Genomic DNA, 21650 nt, shown 5'->3' with positions numbered 1-21650 from the left:
CACATTTTGAAAATATTTTTATGTGAATGTTTCGTCAGTGTAAACGCACGGTAACAAGGAGATAATGTTATTGTCAACAGACACAACTTCCACAAGAACTGCATCGATCCGTGGCTGCTGGAGCACCGCACCTGTCCCATGTGTAAGATGGACATACTCAAGTACTACGGCTTCGTGGTACGTCACTGGTTTATATTTATAAGTTAAATTTCAACGATTGTTCTAAAATTAAGAAAAGCGCCATCTAGTTTAACTGAAATACGTAAATTACTTTAATATTAAGAATAGCGCCATCTTGTTAACAGAAACACTTTAGCTGATTTAAATATTTAATTCCTGAATTTTTTCTTCCCTTTATGGTGTTCCTTTTTGAATATTTAATTATAATATTTTTAAAGTGTATAATAAATTCTAAATAACTTTTTAAGTCCACGTTAAAATATAGTATGTTCATTGCGGTGTATATTTATTATAATGTTCGTGGTACAGTTCACAGGCAGTCAGGAGAGCATCCTGCAGCTGGAAGTGGAGGAGGCTCGCAGCCGCGCTCTCAGTCCCGCCAGGAACCGCCACCCGCTCACACTTGTAAATATATTTACATCTTTTTTGCCAAATTATTATTGTTAGCGCATTTCATTGGAATTAAGTGATACTACAGGTTGATGAAAACACTAGTACCCGTTCCCACCTCCCTGCCATACCTGGAAATAAGTAATGAGCGATGTTGTCGTGACTAGTGGCCAATGATGCCGCCATTATCGACAAATTAAAACATCTTTAATCCTTATGTAGAATAATATACCTTCCTTTTCTTGTCTTATCTTATACTAGCTTTTACCCGCGACTCCGTCCGCGCGGAATAAAAAAAATGCACACGAGATATAAAATTTCCATGTCACAATGTTAGTTACCGTACTCCTACAAAACGGCTTGACTTGATTGTTATGAAATTTTATATGCGTAGGTCTGAGAATCGGCTACTATCTATTTTTCATACCCCTATTAAGTTTTTTTTTTAACAGCGCGCGGACGGAGTCGCGGGCGACAACTAGTATGAAATATATATTCTCATAAAGATATAAAAAGTTTTAATTTCCAGTGCACTTATAAATGTATGTAGTGATAGTGCGTTGTGTATTTTACAGTTGACGAGCGACAACTCGTACACAGCGGGCAGCGAGCGCAGCAGCCGCGCCTCCTCGCCCGACGAGCTGGTGCCCTCTCTGCGCTGCGAGGACCCGCGCCGCTCAGACCTCCACAGGTCATACAACACTTGCCATACTGTGCTCACTTACACTTACCATACTGTGCTCACTTACACTTACCATACTGTGATCACTGACACCATACTGTGGTTGTCAGGTACTTGTAAAGATGTTGAGGGTAGGTATAGAAAAACAATAAATCAGTCGATACTCAGCTCCTCTTTGATTTAACCCCTCTCGTATATATCATAAAAATTACATGGCGCAGTCGGTAGGATTCTGGAAATTTTAAGCTAAGCTAGTTTAAAAGAGGTGTTAAATCAAATAAAAATTACAGTGGTCACTGACACTTACCGTACTGTGGTCACTGACACTTACCATACTGTGGTTACTAACACTTACCATACTGTGGTCACTGACACTTACCATACTATGGTCACTAACACTTACCATACTGTGGTCACTGACACTTACCATACTATGGTCACTAACACTTACCATACTGTGGTCACTGACACTTACCGTACTGTGGTCACTGACACTTACCATACTGTGGTTACTAACACTTACCATACTGTGGTCACTGACACTTACCATACTATGGTCACTAACACTTACCATACTGTGGTCACTGACACTTACCATACTATGGTCACTAACACTTACCATACTGTGGTCACTGACACTTACCATACTGTGGTCACTAACACTTACCATACTGTGGTCGCTGACACTTACCATACTATGGTCACTAACACTTACCATACTGTGGTCGCTGACACTTACCATACTATGGTCACTAACACTTACCATACTGTGGTCACTGACACTTACCATACTGTGGTCACTAACACTTACCATACTGTGGTCACTAACACTTACCATACTGTGGTCACTGACACTTACCATACTGTGGTCACTAACACTTACCATACTGTGATCAATGACACCATACTGTGGTCACTAACACTTACTATACTGTGGTCACTAACACTTACCATACTGTGGTCACTAACACTTACCATACTGTGGTCACTAACACTTATCATACTGTGATCAATGACACCATACTGTGGTCACTAACACTTACCATACTGTGGTCACTGACACTTACCATACTGTGGTCACTGACACTTACCATACTGTGGTCACTGACACTTACCATACTGTGGTCACTGACACTTACCATACTATGGTCACTAACACTTACCATACTGTGGTCACTGACACTTACCATACTGTGGTCACTAACACTTACCATACTGTGGTCACTGACACTTACCATACTATGGTCACTAACACTTACCATACTGTGGTCGCTGACACTTACCATACTATGGTCACTAACACTTACCATACTGTGGTCACTGACACTTACCATACTGTGGTCACTAACACTTACCATACTGTGATCAATGACACCATACTGTGGTCACTAACACTTACTATACTGTGGTCACTAACACTTACCATACTGTGGTCACTAACACTTACCATACTGTGGTCACTAACACTTACCATACTGTGATCAATGACACCATACTGTGGTCACTAACACTTACCATACTGTGGTCACTAACACTTACCATACTGTGGTCACTAACACTTACCATACTGTGATCAATGACACCATACTGTGGTCACTAACACTTACCATACTGTGGTCACTGACACTTACCATACTGTGGTCACTAACACTTACCATACTGTGGTCACTAACACTTACCATACTGTGATCAATGACACCATACTGTGGTCACTAACACTTACCATACTGTGGTCACTGACACTTACCATACTGTGGTCACTAACACTTACCATACTGTGGTCACTAACACTTACCATACTGTGATCAATGACACCATACTGTGGTCACTAACACTTACCATACTGTGGTCACTAACACTTACCATACTGTGATCAATGACACCATACTGTGGTCACTAACACTTACCATACTGTGGTCACTGACACTTACCATACTGTGGTCACTAACACTTACCATACTGTGGTCACTAACACTTACCATACTGTGATCAATGACACCATACTGTGGTCACTGACACTTACCATACTGTGGTCACTGACACTTACCATACTGTGGTCACTGACACTTACCATACTGTGGTCACTGACACTTACCATACTATGGTCACTAACACTTACCATACTGTGGTCACTGACACTTACCATACTGTGGTCACTAACACTTACCATACTGTGGTCACTGACACTTACCATACTATGGTCACTAACACTTACCATACTGTGGTCGCTGACACTTACCATACTATGGTCACTAACACTTACCATACTGTGGTCACTGACACTTACCATACTGTGGTCACTAACACTTACCATACTGTGATCAATGACACCATACTGTGGTCACTAACACTTACTATACTGTGGTCACTAACACTTACCATACTGTGGTCACTAACACTTACCATACTGTGGTCACTAACACTTACCATACTGTGATCAATGACACCATACTGTGGTCACTAACACTTACCATACTGTGGTCACTGACACTTACCATACTGTGGTCACTAACACTTACTATACTGTGGTCACTAACACTTACCATACTGTGGTCACTAACACTTACCATACTGTGGTCACTAACACTTACCATACTGTGATCAATGACACCATACTGTGGTCACTAACACTTACCATACTGTGGTCACTGACACTTACCATACTGTGGTCACTAACACTTACCATACTGTGATCAATGACACCATACTGTGGTCACTAACACTTACCATACTGTGGTCACTGACACTTACCATACTGTGGTCACTAACACTTACCATACTGTGGTCACTAACACTTACCATACTGTGATCAATGACACCATACTGTGGTCACTAACACTTACCATACTGTGGTCACTAACACTTACCATACTGTGATCAATGACACCATACTGTGGTCACTAACACTTACCATACTGTGGTCACTGACACTTACCATACTGTGGTCACTAACACTTACCATACTGTGGTCACTAACACTTACCATACTGTGATCAATGACACCATACTGTGGTCACTAACACTTATCATACTGTGATCAATGACACCATACTGTGGTCACTAACACTTACCATACTGTGGTCACTGACACTTACCATACTGTGGTCACTGACACTTACCATACTGTGGTCACTAACACTTACCATACTGTGGTCACTAACACTTACCATACTGTGATCAATGACACCATACTGTGGTCACTAACACTTACCATACTGTGGTCACTAACACTTACCATACTGTGATCAATGACACCATACTGTGGTCACTAACACTTACCATACTGTGGTCACTGACACTTACCATACTGTGGTCACTAACACTTACCATACTGTGATCAATGACACCATACTGTGGTCACTAACACTTACCATACTGTGGTCACTAACACTTACCATACTGTGATCAATGACACCATACTGTGGTCACTAACACTTACCATACTGTGGTCACTGACACTTACCATACTGTGGTCGTTAACTTTTACCGTGAGGTGGTAAATTTTAGTATCATAATATGGTAACTTACGTCTTACTTACTTGACTATCTACAGATATTAACAATATTTGTTATCCTTTTCATTTTATTAATAAACTAGCAGTTGGCCGCGATTTCATCTGTGCTGAACCCAGGAATAGTGTAGCTTCCGAACAGTGAAAGATTTTTTTTAATTATTTCAGTAGTTTTGAAATCTATTTAAACAATCAAATCTCTCCTCTAATATTATTAATTAGTATAAATCTAATATTAATAAAAATAATAAAGAATATTTGTTTTAACATTTCAGTTCGTGTACATCATCGCCATCTGGTGGTCCGAGAGCGGAGTGCTCGAGGCAGGAGACGGCCTCAGTGAGCTCGGCCAGCGACGGCCAAGACTGAACGCGTCCAACATTGGCGTATTTGCCCATCATTTGTGATTGTGACGTTTGCCAAACTCCCCTCATCACCAGTGCCCTGAATGGATGGCCTCCATGTTGGCATTCCAATGTTGGACAAACTATCGCAATCATCACATATGTGTATGGAATGCTGGTTGTTGGAGTTGGCGTTATGTTCCAATGTTTGCATTTGTGCCGTTTGCCAAACTCATTAAATTCATTGACGTATGACTTTTGGATGGATGACTAGGTCTATTGGAGTATTACTGATATTAATGACGTTTAACGAACTGCAAGTAAAAGGAAGAAGATGTGTTTTTACAACTGAGAATCGGACAGGATTCATCCTTTTAATAAGCTTCCTGACTAAACAAACAAATACACGTGGAATTCTTTTGGACCAAACATTTGGATAGATTTGGCAAACATCTACCAACAATGGCAATGCGTAAGTCTGTAGTTCAAGTGAGAGTGAACAGTGAGACGTTATGTGTTCATTTATGAATTAATCACATCGTAATTAAGTTTAACATATAAAAAAATACTCAAAAAAAAAAGTTTAAAAAAATATCCCCTGAATCATACGTGCTCCAGTGACGATAGATGTGACAAGTGATATTTTTTTTGTATGGAAATGGATATTAATTAAATAAGGTTATAATTATAATTAGTTAAGAAACATCGCGACTCCGCCTAGTCAACGAAATAGTGTTCATGTGACATATTGTATATCATTCGCAAGGAATTATGAGCCGTTGGAATGTTGTACTTAAATGCTAAATTCGTTTGATAGATCTCATAAATGTCTCCTAATTCATTTCACAATGTAGACAATCATTCAACTGTATTTGTTTCATATCTTATTTGGACTAAAAAATAGTCAATTTTGAAATATCTAAATAATAAAGACATTAAGATCTCTAAAGGTCTGACTCGAAGGACCATATTTTTTGTAACGATTTTTTCCAAACTGTCTTAAAATTTGTAAATATAGAGTATTTACTAAAAAAAAAATACTTTATCAAACAAGTTTAAACAAGTTTCAGTAGTCATTGCTATGATTTTTTTAACATAACTGAAAATAAATGTTTTTCTATTGATAAGAGATATTCATAATTTGAATTAAGATATGTTTCTGAGTGGTATATCAACTTAAGTGGTACTTTGTTAACGAATCGGTTGTGGTGTCCCCGAAACGAAACGTTTGTCTTTGGAAATATCCGTCCATAGATATAACGTTCTTACAATTATTGCAAATCATCTCAGAGTCAGAGATATCATTTTACTTTATCTTGGCATCAATAATCTTATTGTTTTATTATTAGATCGTGAAAACACTAAAAAAATCATATAGTCGAGATTTTTTTTATTAATTATAAGATATGTTTGCGCTTCTAGTTCTATACTTCATTTAATATCTGTTTCTACTTAAAATGAAATTTTATTGAGACCGAAAACATTTTCTGATAAATAACTTGTCTGGAATTATATGATAAAAAAAACTTCATTATGTTAGATTTTTATTACTTTCGAGTGTTAACATCACTATGTTGACGTAGGTGTAGGGTGGCTAGACTGTTCACATTCATTAACATGGCTCTAAGAAAATGATAGATAAAAAAAAATCTAGTCCGAATAACTAACAAGTTATTTTCGCTTTTATTGTTCTTTTTTTTAACTATGTATTTTTTCGTGTTATATCGCGCCCAACTTATCAACCAAAGCTGTAATCGGTTTTTAATCGAATGATTTACTAAAAAAAATTAATCATTCGTTCATAATTTTAAGTTTTAATTAATATCTCTTAAGTGTTAAGTTAAACATTTAAGTTACCGCTTAACGCCGTAGGTACTTATTGCGGAATCCATCGGATTTTATAATTAACAAGGAGACTGGTATGTACTTTATTGTATCAACTAATGTAAAAAATAATATGTATTATTTACATTCCCTTAAAATGTTCGTACTCAGAGTGTACATCAGAATGTTAATAAAAACCAATACAGTATTTAATTTATTTGCGTTTTATTGCCCGCTAAAATACACACATTGATAAATTTCAGACGTACTACATGATGCGGATGCGGCACATGTAAAATATTTTTTATCTCGATAGCTCGCGAATTTCTCAACGCAGAATTTAAAAAAAGTAGTCTATGACAAGCCCCCATACAGCAGCTACCTTCCCGTTTAAGTCCGGTCAAAATCTGTCCAGTCGTTTCGGAGATTATCCAGCACAAACGCGGCCTTTTTGGATATACAGATAAAATTTTACAAAATTTGTTTTTCTTTATCAGTGTTATTAACATACAGACACTCCAATTTTATTAATATCTATATATATAAAAGAAAGTTGTATTAGTTACACCATTTATAACTCAAGAACGGCTGAATGGATTTGACTGAAAATTGGTGTGCAGGTAGCTTAGAACCAGGAATAGGACATAGGGATAATTTTTACCACGTTTTCTATTTTTTATTCCGCGCGGACGGAGTCGCGGGTAAAAGCTAGTATATATATATAAAAGAAAGTCGTGTTAGTTACACTATTTATAACTCAAGATCGGTGGAACTGATTTAGCTGAAAATTGATGGGGAGGTAGCTTAGAACTAGGAGATGGACATAGGAACTTTTTGATCTTGTGTGCATTTTTTTATTCCGCGCGGACGAAGTCGCGGGTAAAAGCTAGTTTAATATAGATATTTAAAATGTAAGAGAATAGAAAAAAAATCAAACAGTAAATTTGAGAATTATTTATTACATATTGTAACAGTAAAAACCATTCATATATATAGAGAAATATTTACAAATTACTAACTAAAAAACTAAAAATAAAACATCAAGACCAGTATTATATTGATATTGGCAAAAAATTACCACTAAAATTTGAATTTTATCACGATCTTTATCATTTAAATTGAATTTTTAAGATCCAATAAATAACAACCAATTAACTAATACGTAAAAAAATACAAAAAAAAAATATTACCTCATTTAACCCAACAAGGTAAAAAGAACGAAAATTTGTATGTCACTTGGACATTATTTTTTTTAATTTTAGGTAATTTAGTATTTAATGTGTTTTAAATATGCTAGAAAAAAAAATTGTACTTTTTGACAGCAATTTTTGACAGATCGAGTTCACCCATTCTAATTCAAAACTCATACTGTCTAATATTTTAACCATTCCAATTAAACTTATATATATGATAATAGTCATAATGGATTCGAACCTACAACTTATTTAGCAGTCCGTAACTTTAATCATAAGTCTATTGGCACTAAAAATACACTATCTTGTTATATAAAAGTCCTATATATACATTATGTACTTGAGATTTGTACAAACTCGTTCAGCCATCATTTATCCCACAAACCAACTTCTTTCATCTTCGTTTGGAAATATTTCTCCAAGAGATTCGCACATCTGGAAATAAATAAACCACTTTTATATAAGGAACATAAAAATTACAAAAAATCAATCTAATATATAAAATTGTGTCACGGGGTTCGAACTTGAACTCCTCCGAAACGGCTTCACCTCTCATGAAATTTCGTGAGCATATTCAGTAGGTCTGAGAATCGGACATCTGTTTCTCATAACCCCCCCCCATTTTTTAACTGCGCGCGAACGGAGTCGCGGGCGACAGCTAGTTTTGTATAATAGTCATACAATTATTACATAAAATGTATTGGTGGGTAATTCTACATCCAAACGTCATGCATGCTCCTTAATATGTTATTTTTTTCAATTATATTCCTTTTACATGTCACAAATCTATATGAGTCGTTGATCAACTTTTGGAATCCGTAATTGTCAATTGAACAATTTTTTTTAATTTCTATTAATTTCATGTCACTATTTTAACTATTAAAGTAATAATTATAATATTTATCTATTACTAACCTGTAGTAGTCTGTATCTGGAGAGTTGTAAAGCCTGCAGTTGGTGAATATCCGAGTCATGTCCGCTATGAACAGTCTCTTTGATACGTAATATCTGGACTTTAAACGCTCGCCCATTGTACGTAGATCTACACAAGTACAAAAGTATAAAAAAAAAACATATTTAGTTTTTAGATTTTTTTAGGGAACAAACTTTCTCTGACTTGTTAAACTCGTAAGGGACTAATATACAAACATTTTTGTGTACAGTCAGCTACATAAATATGTATACATTTACAAAAAATTCTGAAATTTGTGTACACAATTAGTTTAAAAAATATAAAATGTAGTCATTGTTGGAATCATAAATATGTATACATCTTAAATTTTATTATTATCTAGCTTTTTTTTCTGAAACATTGTAGACATATTTATGAAGCTGACTGTACAGACAAGAATTTTGGTCAGTTATTACATAAATAGTTAATTAAGTGGTCCCTTAGTATTAATTTTGAGATAAAATGGACATTTACTAATTCATAAATAAAAAAAATACCCATGGGATATTTGATATGATCATAGTAGTCGGGGACTTCAGTCTTGTCTACAGGCTTCAGGAACGGCCAAGCCGCCGCGTGGTTCTTTACCTGCAACAAAAATATATACGTAAATTGACAATTATAGAAGAAATACGTTAATTAAGTCTTAATATGAGCATTAAAAAAGAAAATTGACACAAATTCCTAGGATTTTTTCAAATAATCAGAATAGTCGGTGATACTAAATTTAAGTAAATAGAATATTACAGTATATGTCTTTTAGTTATTTCTAATCCAACATATGTTTTAGTTTCTTATTATAAAGTACGCGTAAAATATTAGGGCAATATAGCACACAGTTGCACAATATAGCCCACAGTTGGGCAATATAGCCCACAGTTGGGCAATATAGCCCACAGTTGGGCAATATAGCCCACAGTTGGGCAACTGACCGCATGCAACACGGCGCGTAGTGTCGCGGGCTCCGCGTCAGGCTCGGGCTCCGCCCCCGCGCCTCTAGTGCTTCGCCACCCGCTGTCTCGTAACCCCGGGATACATTCTATGGGGATATTGCGAACCTGGAATTTAAATTAAAACTTGAGAAATTTTATCTAAATTAGTCATAGAAATTAAGACAGCCATTCACTTAGTGGAAAAAGGGTTTAAGTTATAACAATAATATCAAGTTATTTTTTAATTTGAAAGAATAAGATTTTTTGTCTTAATTATCATTTTGGGTTTATAATTTTTTTTAATGATTCGAAATTTATTATCTAGATTTAAAAGATATTAGACGGTAACAAAATAGTACTTACGCCTTCTTTAAAACAAGTAAGTCCGGGATGAATTTTCCTGATCTCTTTCTGACGCATGTCGATCAATTTTTTAACAATCTGCAAATTGAAGTAACTGATAAGTCAATGTTTAGGTTTCCCATAAGTTTTTAAATGTACTTTACTACATTTATGATTACGATGAATTAGCTACGCTTCATATAAGAGGGAAGGGAATTTAAATCCTCGACTGTAAGGGTTTAGTTAGGGGTCAACTGACCTCTTTCTGTCGTCGTATGACAGATGTGAACTGTGTATATACAATGCGTGGGTTGAGCTCGCAGTGCATGAGAGTGGCGCCCTCGTAGTCCTTTATGTAGCCCTGGTACATTGCACGCGGCAGCTTTATGTCCTTGCTGAAGCCCTGCTTCTTGAAGTAACCTGACAGTAACAAGGTAATTAAATCTAATATATATATATTACTAGCTGTCGCCCGCGACTCCGTCCGCGCGCAGTTAATAAAAAAATGGGGGGGGGGGGGGTATGAAAAATAGATGTTGGCCGATTCTCAGACCTACTGAATATGCTCACAAAATTTCTTGAGAATCGGTCAAAGCGTTTCGGAGGAGTACGGGAACGAAAACTGTGACACGAGAATTTTATATATTAGATTAGTTTCTGTATGTATGTTATTGTAAAGGTTCGAATGTGAGTTTTTTTTTAATCTTACTAATGTAATGCGAAAATTTAGATGGATGGATATTTGTTTGAAAGTATCTCCGGAATAGCTCAACGGATCTTAATAAAATTTGGCACATGTGTAGAAAATAATCTGAAAGAAGACATAGGCTGCTTATTAAGTTTTTTTTTAATTCCGTGCAGACGGAATCGCGGGCGACAGCTAACTTAAGTACATATTGAATTGTTCATACCGATAGCGAATTCGTCAGCGAATGTTAGAAAATGCAGGATGTTGTTCCGTATGTGGTAGTCCTTGAGGTGGTTCATGAGATGAGTGCCGTAACCCTTCACCTGCTCGTTGGACGTCACCGCACAGAACACGATCTCACTGAAACCCTACAAACATTTCATGTTACAAATCATAAGCTTGGTTTCCACTGAAATACTTGCATGTCATATTCGTTGGTCATATCTAAATTCACTCTCTTACGCATATCCTCTTCCACACAATCCATCCATACTTTCTTGGTCTTACTGCAATTAAATCTCATTACTTTCTTGTTTATTTCAAACATTTCACCAAATATTTTATAGAAAATATAATGTTTTGCCTCTCAAAATATAGATAAATATATCTTCGTAATATTCTTTCGGCAAAAGAATTACAGTGTAATTATTTTTTCTCATATATATTAACAGTGTAAACCCACGGTTACCTGTGAATGAAATGTTCGGAAGCAAATCCCACCAATAGGTCGACCTTCTTTTATAAGAGCCAATGTCTTGTGTTTGCTGAAAAAAAAAACAAAACATTTGTCTTTGCGCTATTTCTAAATTAATAATTACTTAATATAAATTACGTTCCATTTTATCATTTTAATAATTATTTTTCTATATAATAATAATGAATTAATAACTTACGGATCGAAAACTAATTGTGAAATATACTCTTTTGTCATTTCTGGCAACTGATGAGAGAATACGTTGTGAAGACCTGGAAAAAGTTTTTTTTAAACCAACAAGGATATTTGACCCGGGGGACATAAGTCAAACTAAAGATGACAGTACACTAGCGCCCTCCTGCCAATATCAGTACTGTAGCTGTTATTTATTCTTTTATATCATTGTGGATAGCGTTGTAGGTTTTATATATTTTTGACAAAATTAATTGCGATAGCAGCGCCCCTCTCATCGAGACTATAATTTTTTTTATTGTCACAAGTGACATTAATATTAAGTTTTAAATGCAGTTATAGACGTTACAACATAATTCGACTCCAACTAACTAAAACACTACTTGTATTAGTATTGCCATTCCTTTTATTTTACTTTGAGAAAACAGAGACTGCAATATAAATTAATACAAGTGTCATTACAGTTGAAATAAAAAGTTAACAATTATGTATCCTCTTTGAGTCGTCCGAATTAAATCATGGCAACACTGAAATACTGTTTAATATTGCCATGTACAAATTTGCAGTATCTACTTTTTTTTAAAGCATTGTAGAAATGGTTACCAATGAGCCAGAGCATGGTCTGCTTGTTGACGGGTCCAGTGAGGGAGTTCCCTATCACGTGGAACTCAATCATCTTGCGCTGCTCCTCCAACTTGGCGGCCTCGTCGCGCGGCGCTTGCATTTGGAACAGCGCCTGATAACATAAACGTAGCAAACTTGGTAGGAATCGGAAGATTTTAGTAGTTTAATATTTAAACAGTAGGATGCAGTTTTAAAAAGTAGCTTGAACTATAATTTAGTTAGTTGTTAGGAAATTAGTTGGTAATTTTCGGTAGGTTTTGGTATTTTTACATTTCAATGGTAGAAATGTAAATTTATTAAGATCCACTGTCGTTACAATTCTTACCACTAGTGGATAATAGAGTATTCATAACTTACTTCAGTTTCTACTAGAGAATTTATTACATTAGGGAGGTTTTAGCGCCTTTTTCCACTCACTGCGAGCAACTGTCAACTTCCATAGAAGTAGCGAGCGCGACTAGTCCATTGGTGGAAATAGTACTTATAATCAAACATTAATATCTGAACTGATCAAAGGCACTGCTATTGCGGTTGGTTGTCATTATATAAAACCTACTTAGATATGGAAAAAAAAATAAGCTGACAACTAAAGTACAAAGAGGATATTGTGACATTTTGACGTTAACAGGAGGGCGCTAGTGGGCTGTCATAATTTAGACTTATTCCCATCGGTTCAGATATCCTTGTCGGTGTATAGTGTATCCTTGTCGGTGTACTTACATCAGGGCCGCACATATAGTTAGGATCTGTGATAGTAGCGACTATCTCTGCGACAGTGCGCTCGCTGACGTCATCATCGTCCAACCTCCGCCGCTTGCCGCCTGCTTCGCCCGCGCCGCTCACACTACGCTTCGTACCTTCCTGCTTTATTGAACCTAACCAAAAAAAAAATAGTCTATGTTACTCCTGGATACATAAGCTACCTTCAAGTAAAAGTCCCGTCAAAATCGGTCCAGCCGTTTCAGAGTTTAACCGAAACAAACGCAGACATTAGTACGATATAATTTTTTTTTGTCGATGTTTTACATTCCATTTTTATTTATAGTATTGATAAATAAATCAAGTAAAGACAAATTTTGAGGCAAATACTTTCTTATGCAGAGTGACAGAGTGGTTGGACAATTTAACTCATTGACAAAGCACAATATGGATTTTTTTGAACATAAAGGTAGCTTTAGTTCTTCAGTTAATAAAAAAAAAACTAACAGATTAGATTTACTGCTATAATTAATTAATAGTCACAAAGGGACATCCTAATAGCAGATTCCAGAATAATAATTTAATTACTATATCTCACCTGATGACAAAGTGACTGTAGTGAATCCATCTTTGCTCTCCCCGGACGGGGTCACACGTTCAAACTCGCCCGTGCGACGAACACCTATTGGAGATTGGATCATAAAATATTATTCCGTATTAAAAGATTCCAAATACTGTCATAAGTGGTTATTATAAAGTTTTTTTTAATTTACTTATAATCAAGGATTTAAATAATGCAGAGAAATTTAAAAAATACTAGCTGTCGCCCTCGACTCCGTCCTCGCGGAATTAAAAGAAAAACGCAATAAAAAGCCTATGTAATATATTTTTCCAGACTATGTTCCAGTCTGTGCCAAATTTTATCAAGATCCATTGATCCATTCCAGAGATACCTTCAAACAAACATCCATCTGAATATTCACATATAATATGTCTCTTAAGGTCTTAAATGTCACTTAAATCTATTTTTAGTCTAGTTAATATTATGATTACATGAATGCTGTGTTTGCCTGTAATTGAAATATGTTTAAGATTACGCTTAGATGAAACTTATGTTTTAGATTATGTATAACTGTGTGTAACATATTTTGTTGGCAACCCTAAATAAATAAAAATAAAATATTATTTAAATTTTCAGAACATATATACTAACTGTTTTTATTGTCCAATATAGCTTGTAGATGGTTTGGAGGCACTTGCTTGTAGTCCGGGTCCCAGATGGGGGAGTTGCTGCTAAAAATCTCCTCTTCAAGTAAAGCCAGGAAACGTGGGAAGTGTGTCAGGACTAATACCTGTTGATAATAATAACAATTATTAAATAAATTTTATTTCAGCCGCAAGATGGCGTTAATGAGAGGCGTTAAATTGAATTATCTTCCCCTTCCCAACCTTTATTGATAAGAGAACCACCTAGGATTTTGAATGGAAGGGGACAGGAGAGAAAAATATCCATTTTGCTGTACATTACGCACAGCTTGTTATAGATTATCTAATATATCAAATTGTGTCACGGGGTTCGAACTTGAACTCTTCCGAAACGGCTTGACCGATTCTCATGAAATTTTGTGAGCATATTCAGTAGGTCTGAGAATCGGACAACATCTATTTTTCATTTTTTTTAACTGCGCGCGGACGGAGTCGCGGGCGACAGCTAGTTTTCATATATTAAAATATAATATTTGTTTTCGAGAATTAGTCAGAATCAAGTAAAAATTTATTACATACATTGCATAGGAACAAGTTAAAACAAATACCCGTTGTATTGTCAGATAAATATGACACTTACCCTCTTCTCCGGTGGCATTCTGTCCCGTTCAGAATGACATTTGTCCATTAATTGACGACAGACTGATTTAAACACAGCTCTTAGTAACGTCCTCCCGAAGACTAGAGATGTTTCAAAGTGAGGTAGTGAGTCACAGAATGCTGGTACATGGCAGAATACTAACCATCTAGAAATAAAATAAATTAATCTTACTAACATTATAAATGTTTAAATGGATGGATGGATGTTTGTTTGAAGGTATCTCCGGAACGAATCAACAGATCTCGATGAAATTTGGCACAGATGTAGAACATAGTCTGGAAGAATACATAGAATACTTATCAAGGTTTTTTATTTGAATTCCGCGCTGACGGGGTCGCGGGCGATAACTAGTAATAACATAAATGTTAGAATGTGGTTGAATAACTATATGTTGCCTGCGACCCTGTAAGTGCGGGATCGAAAAAAAAAAAAATTACTAGCCTTTGTATTCTTCCAGATTATGTTCTACATCTATGCAAAATTTCATTTAGTAGTGTTAAGCCATTCTGGAGATACATTCTAATAAACATCCATCCATCAACCATCTATACTTTCACATTTATAATATTAGTAAAATAATGTTATCTTTACATATTAAAAATGCACTATAACAGTTAACCGCTTGATTTTTTTCAATATATTGCGGTTTTAAAATTACTTAAAGGGACGGCTGGTAAATTACACTGGTCTGCAACGAAATCCTCCTTTCAATAAAAGTATGATCCATTTAAAGAGTTTACCATCCTCAATCTATATCTGCTTTTCGTTTTATGCTATCACGTGTAATTTTTTTTAATGTTGATTTTAGATTTTTAGAAATTATGGGATTATTTGCTATACTAATATTACTATACTATGTTATTCTCGCGTTAAAGCAACTTTAATTGGTTGAGATTGTATTTGCACACAAATAAACGGTGTGCAGTGATAGAAAGAGAGAAAAAAATATTATCTGACGCTTTTTTAAGCGAATATGAAAGAAAATTATATGAGAATATGATGTTATTACTGCAAGAAATCAAAAATTCACAATAAGCATAGAACATTTGTGTTGATCTAAAAGTTATAGCAATTTTAACTGAACTGCAAGGAGGATTTCCTCCTTGCAGTTCAGTTAAAATCACCAAATGGTAAATACCAAATTTTGTGGTTTTTTATGTGAGTGGGACAGTCGCGCAAAAGACAAACACAATATAGTAAAAAGCTGACCACAAAGAACGTTTTTTTTTCAAAATCAAAACCTCTCTGAGTTTGACTCCTGTATCTAAAAATGTAAAGGAATATCCTTTCGTTCCTAGTGAAAAAAAATTCCACCACTTCATATAAAGCTGGGTCTTATGAAAAACTTTGTGAAAGCCCAGTACTTTCAGTAATAGAAAACAAAGTTTCCCCGGATCAAGACCGAAATTAGAAGAAGGAATTTTTGTAGGTCCTCAAATACGCGAGCTTATGAAGGACTCAAGTTTTAAAATAAATTTAAATCAATTCGAAAAAAGGGCGCAGACTGCTTTTGTAGAAAATTTGTGCCAAAATTTTCTTGGAAAAAAATCAGAACTACCAGGAAATCAAACAAGAACTTCTTATTTCCTGCAAGGCTCAAAAAAGTAACATGTTTCTTAAAATTCATTTTTTGCACTCTCACTTAAAATTTTTCGCACCAAATCTCAGAACAGTATCTGATGAAGACTGTGAGAGGTTTCATCACGATATTTTGCACATAGAGAGGACACAACGGAAAATGGTCCGAAGCAATGCTTGCAGATTTTTGTTGGTCGATTTATCAGGAAACTCCATTATAAAATATGAAAACGAAAAAAATGACTAAGTAAAATGGGATTGACAACTAGTAATGACATGTCATATGCGTTTTAAAGGTTGTGTAATAGTGTACATCGAACATTATTTAAGTAATTAAATGAATGATAAAAATTTCATTTAAAAAAATTGTTTTTCTTAAAAATTCCATCCCAAAGAATATATGTTATATGATATATATATAATGTGCTAGAAAACTTTGAATGATATATTTATGTTCAGTATTGTTGTATCAGACAAGATAACTGCATAACATTTGAAGGAGAGAAAAAAAAATTTTTTTTGCAGACCAGTGTTATTTATATTATTATTCCTAACCTACTCTGATTGTACCTTCAATAAAAATGGCCAAACAACAAATATAAAGTTAAAATCACTCACCTTGTGTAATTTATTTGATATGCGGATATATCTTCTTGATTTGAAACTTGCTGAAAAAAAACATTCATTTTTAATTAAACTTTTTTATTGTTAAATATGCAATACTAGCTTTTACCCGCGACTCCGTCCGCGTGGAATAAAAAAATGCACACAAGATTAAAAAGTTCCTATGTCCGTCTCCTAGTTCTAAGCTACCTCCCCATCAATTTTCAGCTAAATCAGTTCGACCAATCTTGAGCTATAAATAGTGTAACTAACACGACTTTCTTTTATTTTTTTACTAGCTTTTACCCGCGACTCCGTCCGCGCGGAATAAAAAATAGAAAACGGGGTAAAAATTATCCTATGTCCGTTTCCTGGTTCTAAGCAGCCGTTCTTGAGTTATAAATAGTGTAACTAACACGACTTTCTTTTTATTAACATTGCACATGTCCGGTTCTGTATAATTACATAAAACAAAACATTGTATACCTTTTGAAGGAAAATGCGCGGATGAAATTTTAATTAAACACAATTTTAGTTTATGTGAAAAAGAAGAAGTAAATAATTTTTAACCAATAAAAAATTCTTTAATTTTGAATTATGGTCTAATTTCGACAAATGGCCGACCATTAGCATAATCTACTCACCAATTTCCTAACACTGGGTGTTTCAAAGTTCCAATGATTGAAACAATGCAGGAACATTTTGGCTAAATCATACATTGTCTGCCACTCACGTTGTGCTAGCGAATTAAATTTGTACAGAACAAAATTAGTAATAGCCTTTGCTATCGAAGGCCTTTCAAAAGGCGGCTGTCCTAATGGACCCTCTATACGAGGTTGTGTTCTTGTTAGAATACACTTTCGGAGCAGCTGAAAAACAAAATAGTTTTTAAATTTAATTTTACGGCAAGATTCAATCTTGACCACTTGACACTAAAATGGCTGAATGGTGAAATATGGAACATAGACAGAATAAAATCTGAAATACTATATGAGCTACCCTGAGAAATGTAAATTTTTTTTACATGTCGAGGGGTGAAAGGCTATTTGTTTTAAGCGACATTTTTTGAGATATTGAATATATATATATTCTACAATTACAATTAAATATATATATAATTTCCTGATAATAACAGAAAAATTCCCTGATTCTGAATATATATAATAATATTTTTTTTTATTTCAAGCTACAAAATGTTTTTATCGCTTAAAATGTCGCTTAAAACAAATAGCCTTTCACCCCTCCATATAAACAATGTTCTCAAATTCATATCAATGATACAGTAAACAACCAGTATTTATATAAATTGATTGGTAAAGACACCATAGGATTATTTTAATACAAACCTTAAATAAAAAGTAATAAACCCTCTTTGTGTCATGGTCATCCTCTCTATGCATAGACATGAATATGTTTTCTACATCAACAACAGCTCCTAATAATCGATTCACCTCAGACACAGCCAGTCCTTGCAGGTGGGTCACATGTTTTTCTGTAAATAATAAAAAAAAAGTTTTGCTGTCCTGTTGAAATTAGCTTACAATTTACCATTTATGTCTAGTACTAGAAACTGATGAGCATGTATGTATAGATATATGAATGTAGATGAGAGAGTGGTTTGTTAGACCATGCGAAATGGAGGTCCATGGTTTCTGCCAACCCCTCTGGGTTACAGATGTGAGTTATGTTATTGTTGTTGTCTAACTCTGTTGTGTAATCAATTTTTAGTTTATAGTGTTTAAGAATATATTTATCATAATTTTTGGGAAATAAGTATCATTTAAGTGACTTTACTTCATTACAATAATGTTTATAAAACATGTGACAACTATTATCATCAGCTTACTATATGTCCCCACCGAGGGGCTAGGAGCCTAATTTAAGGGTGACTAGGCCATAGTCAACCACACTGGCCCAGTGCGGATTGACTTCACACATATCTTTGAATTTTATTCTCAGATATGTGCAGGTTGCATCCAGATGTTTTTACCTTCACCATAAGAATGTTGGATAAGTGTACATATGTAAATTGAAACTCGAAAATCACATTGTTACATAGCGGGATTCGAACCCAGGACCTGCCAAATGAAGTGCTTAACCCCTGAGACCCAACGCTCTTTGACAACTATAAATATAAGTATTTAACAAACCTAAAATATGATTACAATTGCGACATGGATCAGTAAAATTGGCTAAAGGCTGGTCAGTTCTGGCATTTGCTTTCGCAGGCTGTTGTGCTACCGGTGCCTTCCATCCATTGCAGGAACATTCCGGAGTCTAGGAGATACAAGTATTATGTAGTAAATAAACATGTAAACATTCAAATAAAACAATTTTGTTAAGTATTAATGCAACATTTGTAGTTTACTGTAATTTAGATTAAAAAGAACAAAATAGGAAACAATGTTTTCTACACAATTTTTACACTTTTTTGTTTTCTAGTGGATCACATTTATGCGGCCATTTGAAATAAGTGAAATTAAAATAACTGTCTTGTCTTCTATGCCCAAGATTATACATCTTCTGACAGAACTAACTGCAATAACATTGAGATTTACACTGGGTCTGAAAAGAATGACTAGCATTGTAGAACTCACTTGACAGGCAGAGTATATGGCCAGTTTGAGAAGCTTCTTGTTATGTGGCCAGTTGTACACTTGCTGCTTTCTCTGCTGGATTCTTTGAAGGTTGGATTGTCTTGAGGCTCCTTCGCTGCCTGAAGGGGTGGTTGCATTGCTAGAAGTCGCGTCATCTGGAGTTGCACTTGATGTAGCTTTAATTTAAAAAAATATTTTAATGTATCACAAATTATTATAATGACTTTAAATTGGGGATGTAATATAATTTTCGCTCCTGATTTATGTTTGATTCATATTAATAAAATGGAGATAACGTTTGTACAAATTTTTAATTTTAATTAACTATTTTAACTATACTTATACTATTTTACTACATATATCTTTTCATATACTGTCAGATGACATAGTTGTTATTATTTCAAAACTTTCTAGTACTTGTTTTACGTAATGGCTGTTTTAGATAATCAGATTTTTTAATTCAGGTTTGAAATATTGAGCGGGAAGTTTCATATTTATTTACCTTCTTGTGCGTGTGCTTGCGAGGAATCCGCTTCTGTGTTTGTCATTCCTATGTCACCTATGTCGTTTGTCATTTGAGACGTCATATTGCTTATAAGACGCTATCGAAGACAGTTTGTCCCCATTAAAAAGTGTTGATAAATTTTATGTTATTTAGTTCACCGTTCTTTAACTATGCACAAATCTAAAATAATTAACAAATACACTGTACAAAATTATATTTCCCCGTTGCTATGTTTGCTGTCAAACTCAAATGTCAGTTTAAATAAAATGGCGAAAAATTCTAGTGTTACCATTACCAGTTCACCGGGATACATTTTACCGCCATTACCAAAATGGAACATTTGATAATAATTATTAAAAAAAATAATGAAACACTATGTGAAGGGTATTATTAAACGGTTATATTTTTCCTTTGTGTTGACATAATGCCGAAAAGTACCATTATGTAAACAAAAGGTTATGTTTGTGAGTATACCGCGATCCAAATTCTAAATCCATATATGCCACCGATCGATCGTAAATGTCGTGTATTTTAAAACTTTTGAATATTTGTGTGAAATTTATGTATGATATATCCATTGTATAAGTTTGAAGTGGAAGTAATTCTCCTCCCCATCCTTTCTTTAAAAGAAAGGGATGAGGAGGAAGAGCATTTGACGGATGAGGGGACGCATAGGAAGTAGAAATATTCTATTTCTGTGGCCCCAATCACATTTCGATTAAAGGTAGACAACGTATTTGCAAATGCGGATATCTATGGGCAGTGGTCACTTCTCTATTTTAGCTGCTTGCCACCTCGTACTGTGAAAAAAAAACATAGAAAAAAGCGAGATCATAATTATTATTAAATTAAATTATATATATTAATAAATTAAATATTATTATCTCACAAAACTGTAAAGTTCAACATAAAAAATATTTTACCTTACAATTTGTAAAATAAACGTAATGGAATTTTTCATCGCAAGATCATTTGCAATTTCCTTCTCGAAATGGATTTGTGTGAAGGAAAAATTGATTCATCTACTTTAATAATGGCCTTTGTAAAACACGAAAAAGAACATATTTCTAAATGAAACCTAATTGAATTTGTTAGAATTTAAACATAGTATTGCGATAGTATATTAACTTATTCCGAATTTTACTATTAGTACATATAGTCATATAAATATTTTAAACTAGTTTTCACCCGCGACTCCGACCGCGCGGAATAAAAAATAGAAAACGGGGTAAAAAATTATCCTATGTCCGTC

The 21650-nt window shown here is 34.7% G+C and overlaps 2 protein-coding genes across 2 annotated transcripts in view; one reads left to right on the top strand and one right to left on the bottom strand.

Annotated features, from left to right (window-relative positions):
- Positions 1–5428, top strand: part of LOC106712531 (protein goliath) — a 57615-nt gene extending 52187 nt beyond the window's left edge. The window contains exons 9-12 of the mRNA XM_045683503.1: positions 81–177; positions 490–585; positions 1146–1261; positions 5040–5428. Of these exons, the coding sequence (XP_045539459.1) occupies positions 81–177; positions 490–585; positions 1146–1261; positions 5040–5133 (403 nt within the window). The 3' untranslated portion in view covers positions 5134–5428. The remainder of the gene's footprint in view (positions 1–80; positions 178–489; positions 586–1145; positions 1262–5039) is intronic.
- Positions 5429–8236: 2808 nt separating this feature from the next.
- Positions 8237–20647, bottom strand: LOC106712532 (histone acetyltransferase KAT2A). Its single transcript, XM_045683488.1, has 20 exons — positions 20396–20647; positions 19894–20069; positions 19447–19573; positions 18643–18788; positions 17941–18165; positions 17312–17361; positions 15095–15260; positions 14462–14600; positions 13847–13930; positions 13270–13424; positions 12529–12661; positions 11933–12005; positions 11728–11803; positions 11263–11407; positions 10611–10771; positions 10373–10450; positions 10010–10135; positions 9575–9665; positions 9041–9167; positions 8237–8560 (listed from the first exon to the last, which is right to left on the bottom strand). Exons 1-20 carry the CDS (start codon positions 20478–20480, stop codon positions 8494–8496), a joined length of 2430 nt encoding a protein of 809 aa, XP_045539444.1. The 5' UTR covers positions 20481–20647; the 3' UTR covers positions 8237–8493.
- Between the last annotated feature and the right edge of the window lie 1003 nt (positions 20648–21650).

Source organism: Papilio machaon, chromosome 22 (assembly GCF_912999745.1).
Source record: "Papilio machaon chromosome 22, ilPapMach1.1, whole genome shotgun sequence".
In the NCBI taxonomy this organism is placed as follows: domain Eukaryota; kingdom Metazoa; phylum Arthropoda; class Insecta; order Lepidoptera; family Papilionidae; genus Papilio; species Papilio machaon.
Note: the sequence above shows the minus strand (reverse complement) of the source record. Positions and strands in the feature narration are given on the sequence as shown.

What these genes read in the sequence shown, in the direction of transcription:
- LOC106712532 (XM_045683488.1), bottom strand. Translation starts at nt 20,480, where the DNA reads ATGACGTCTCAAATGACAAACGACATAGGTGACATAGGAATGACAAAC. An exon ending in CAATTGTAATCATATTTTAG is followed by an intron (nt 18,789 to 19,446) that starts GTTTGTTAAATA and finishes TATTATTTACAG; the next exon opens with AAAAACATGTGACCCACCTG. An exon ending in CGCTGACGAATTCGCTATCG is followed by an intron (nt 10,772 to 11,262) that starts GTATGAACAATT and finishes TGTTACTGTCAG; the next exon opens with GTTACTTCAAGAAGCAGGGC.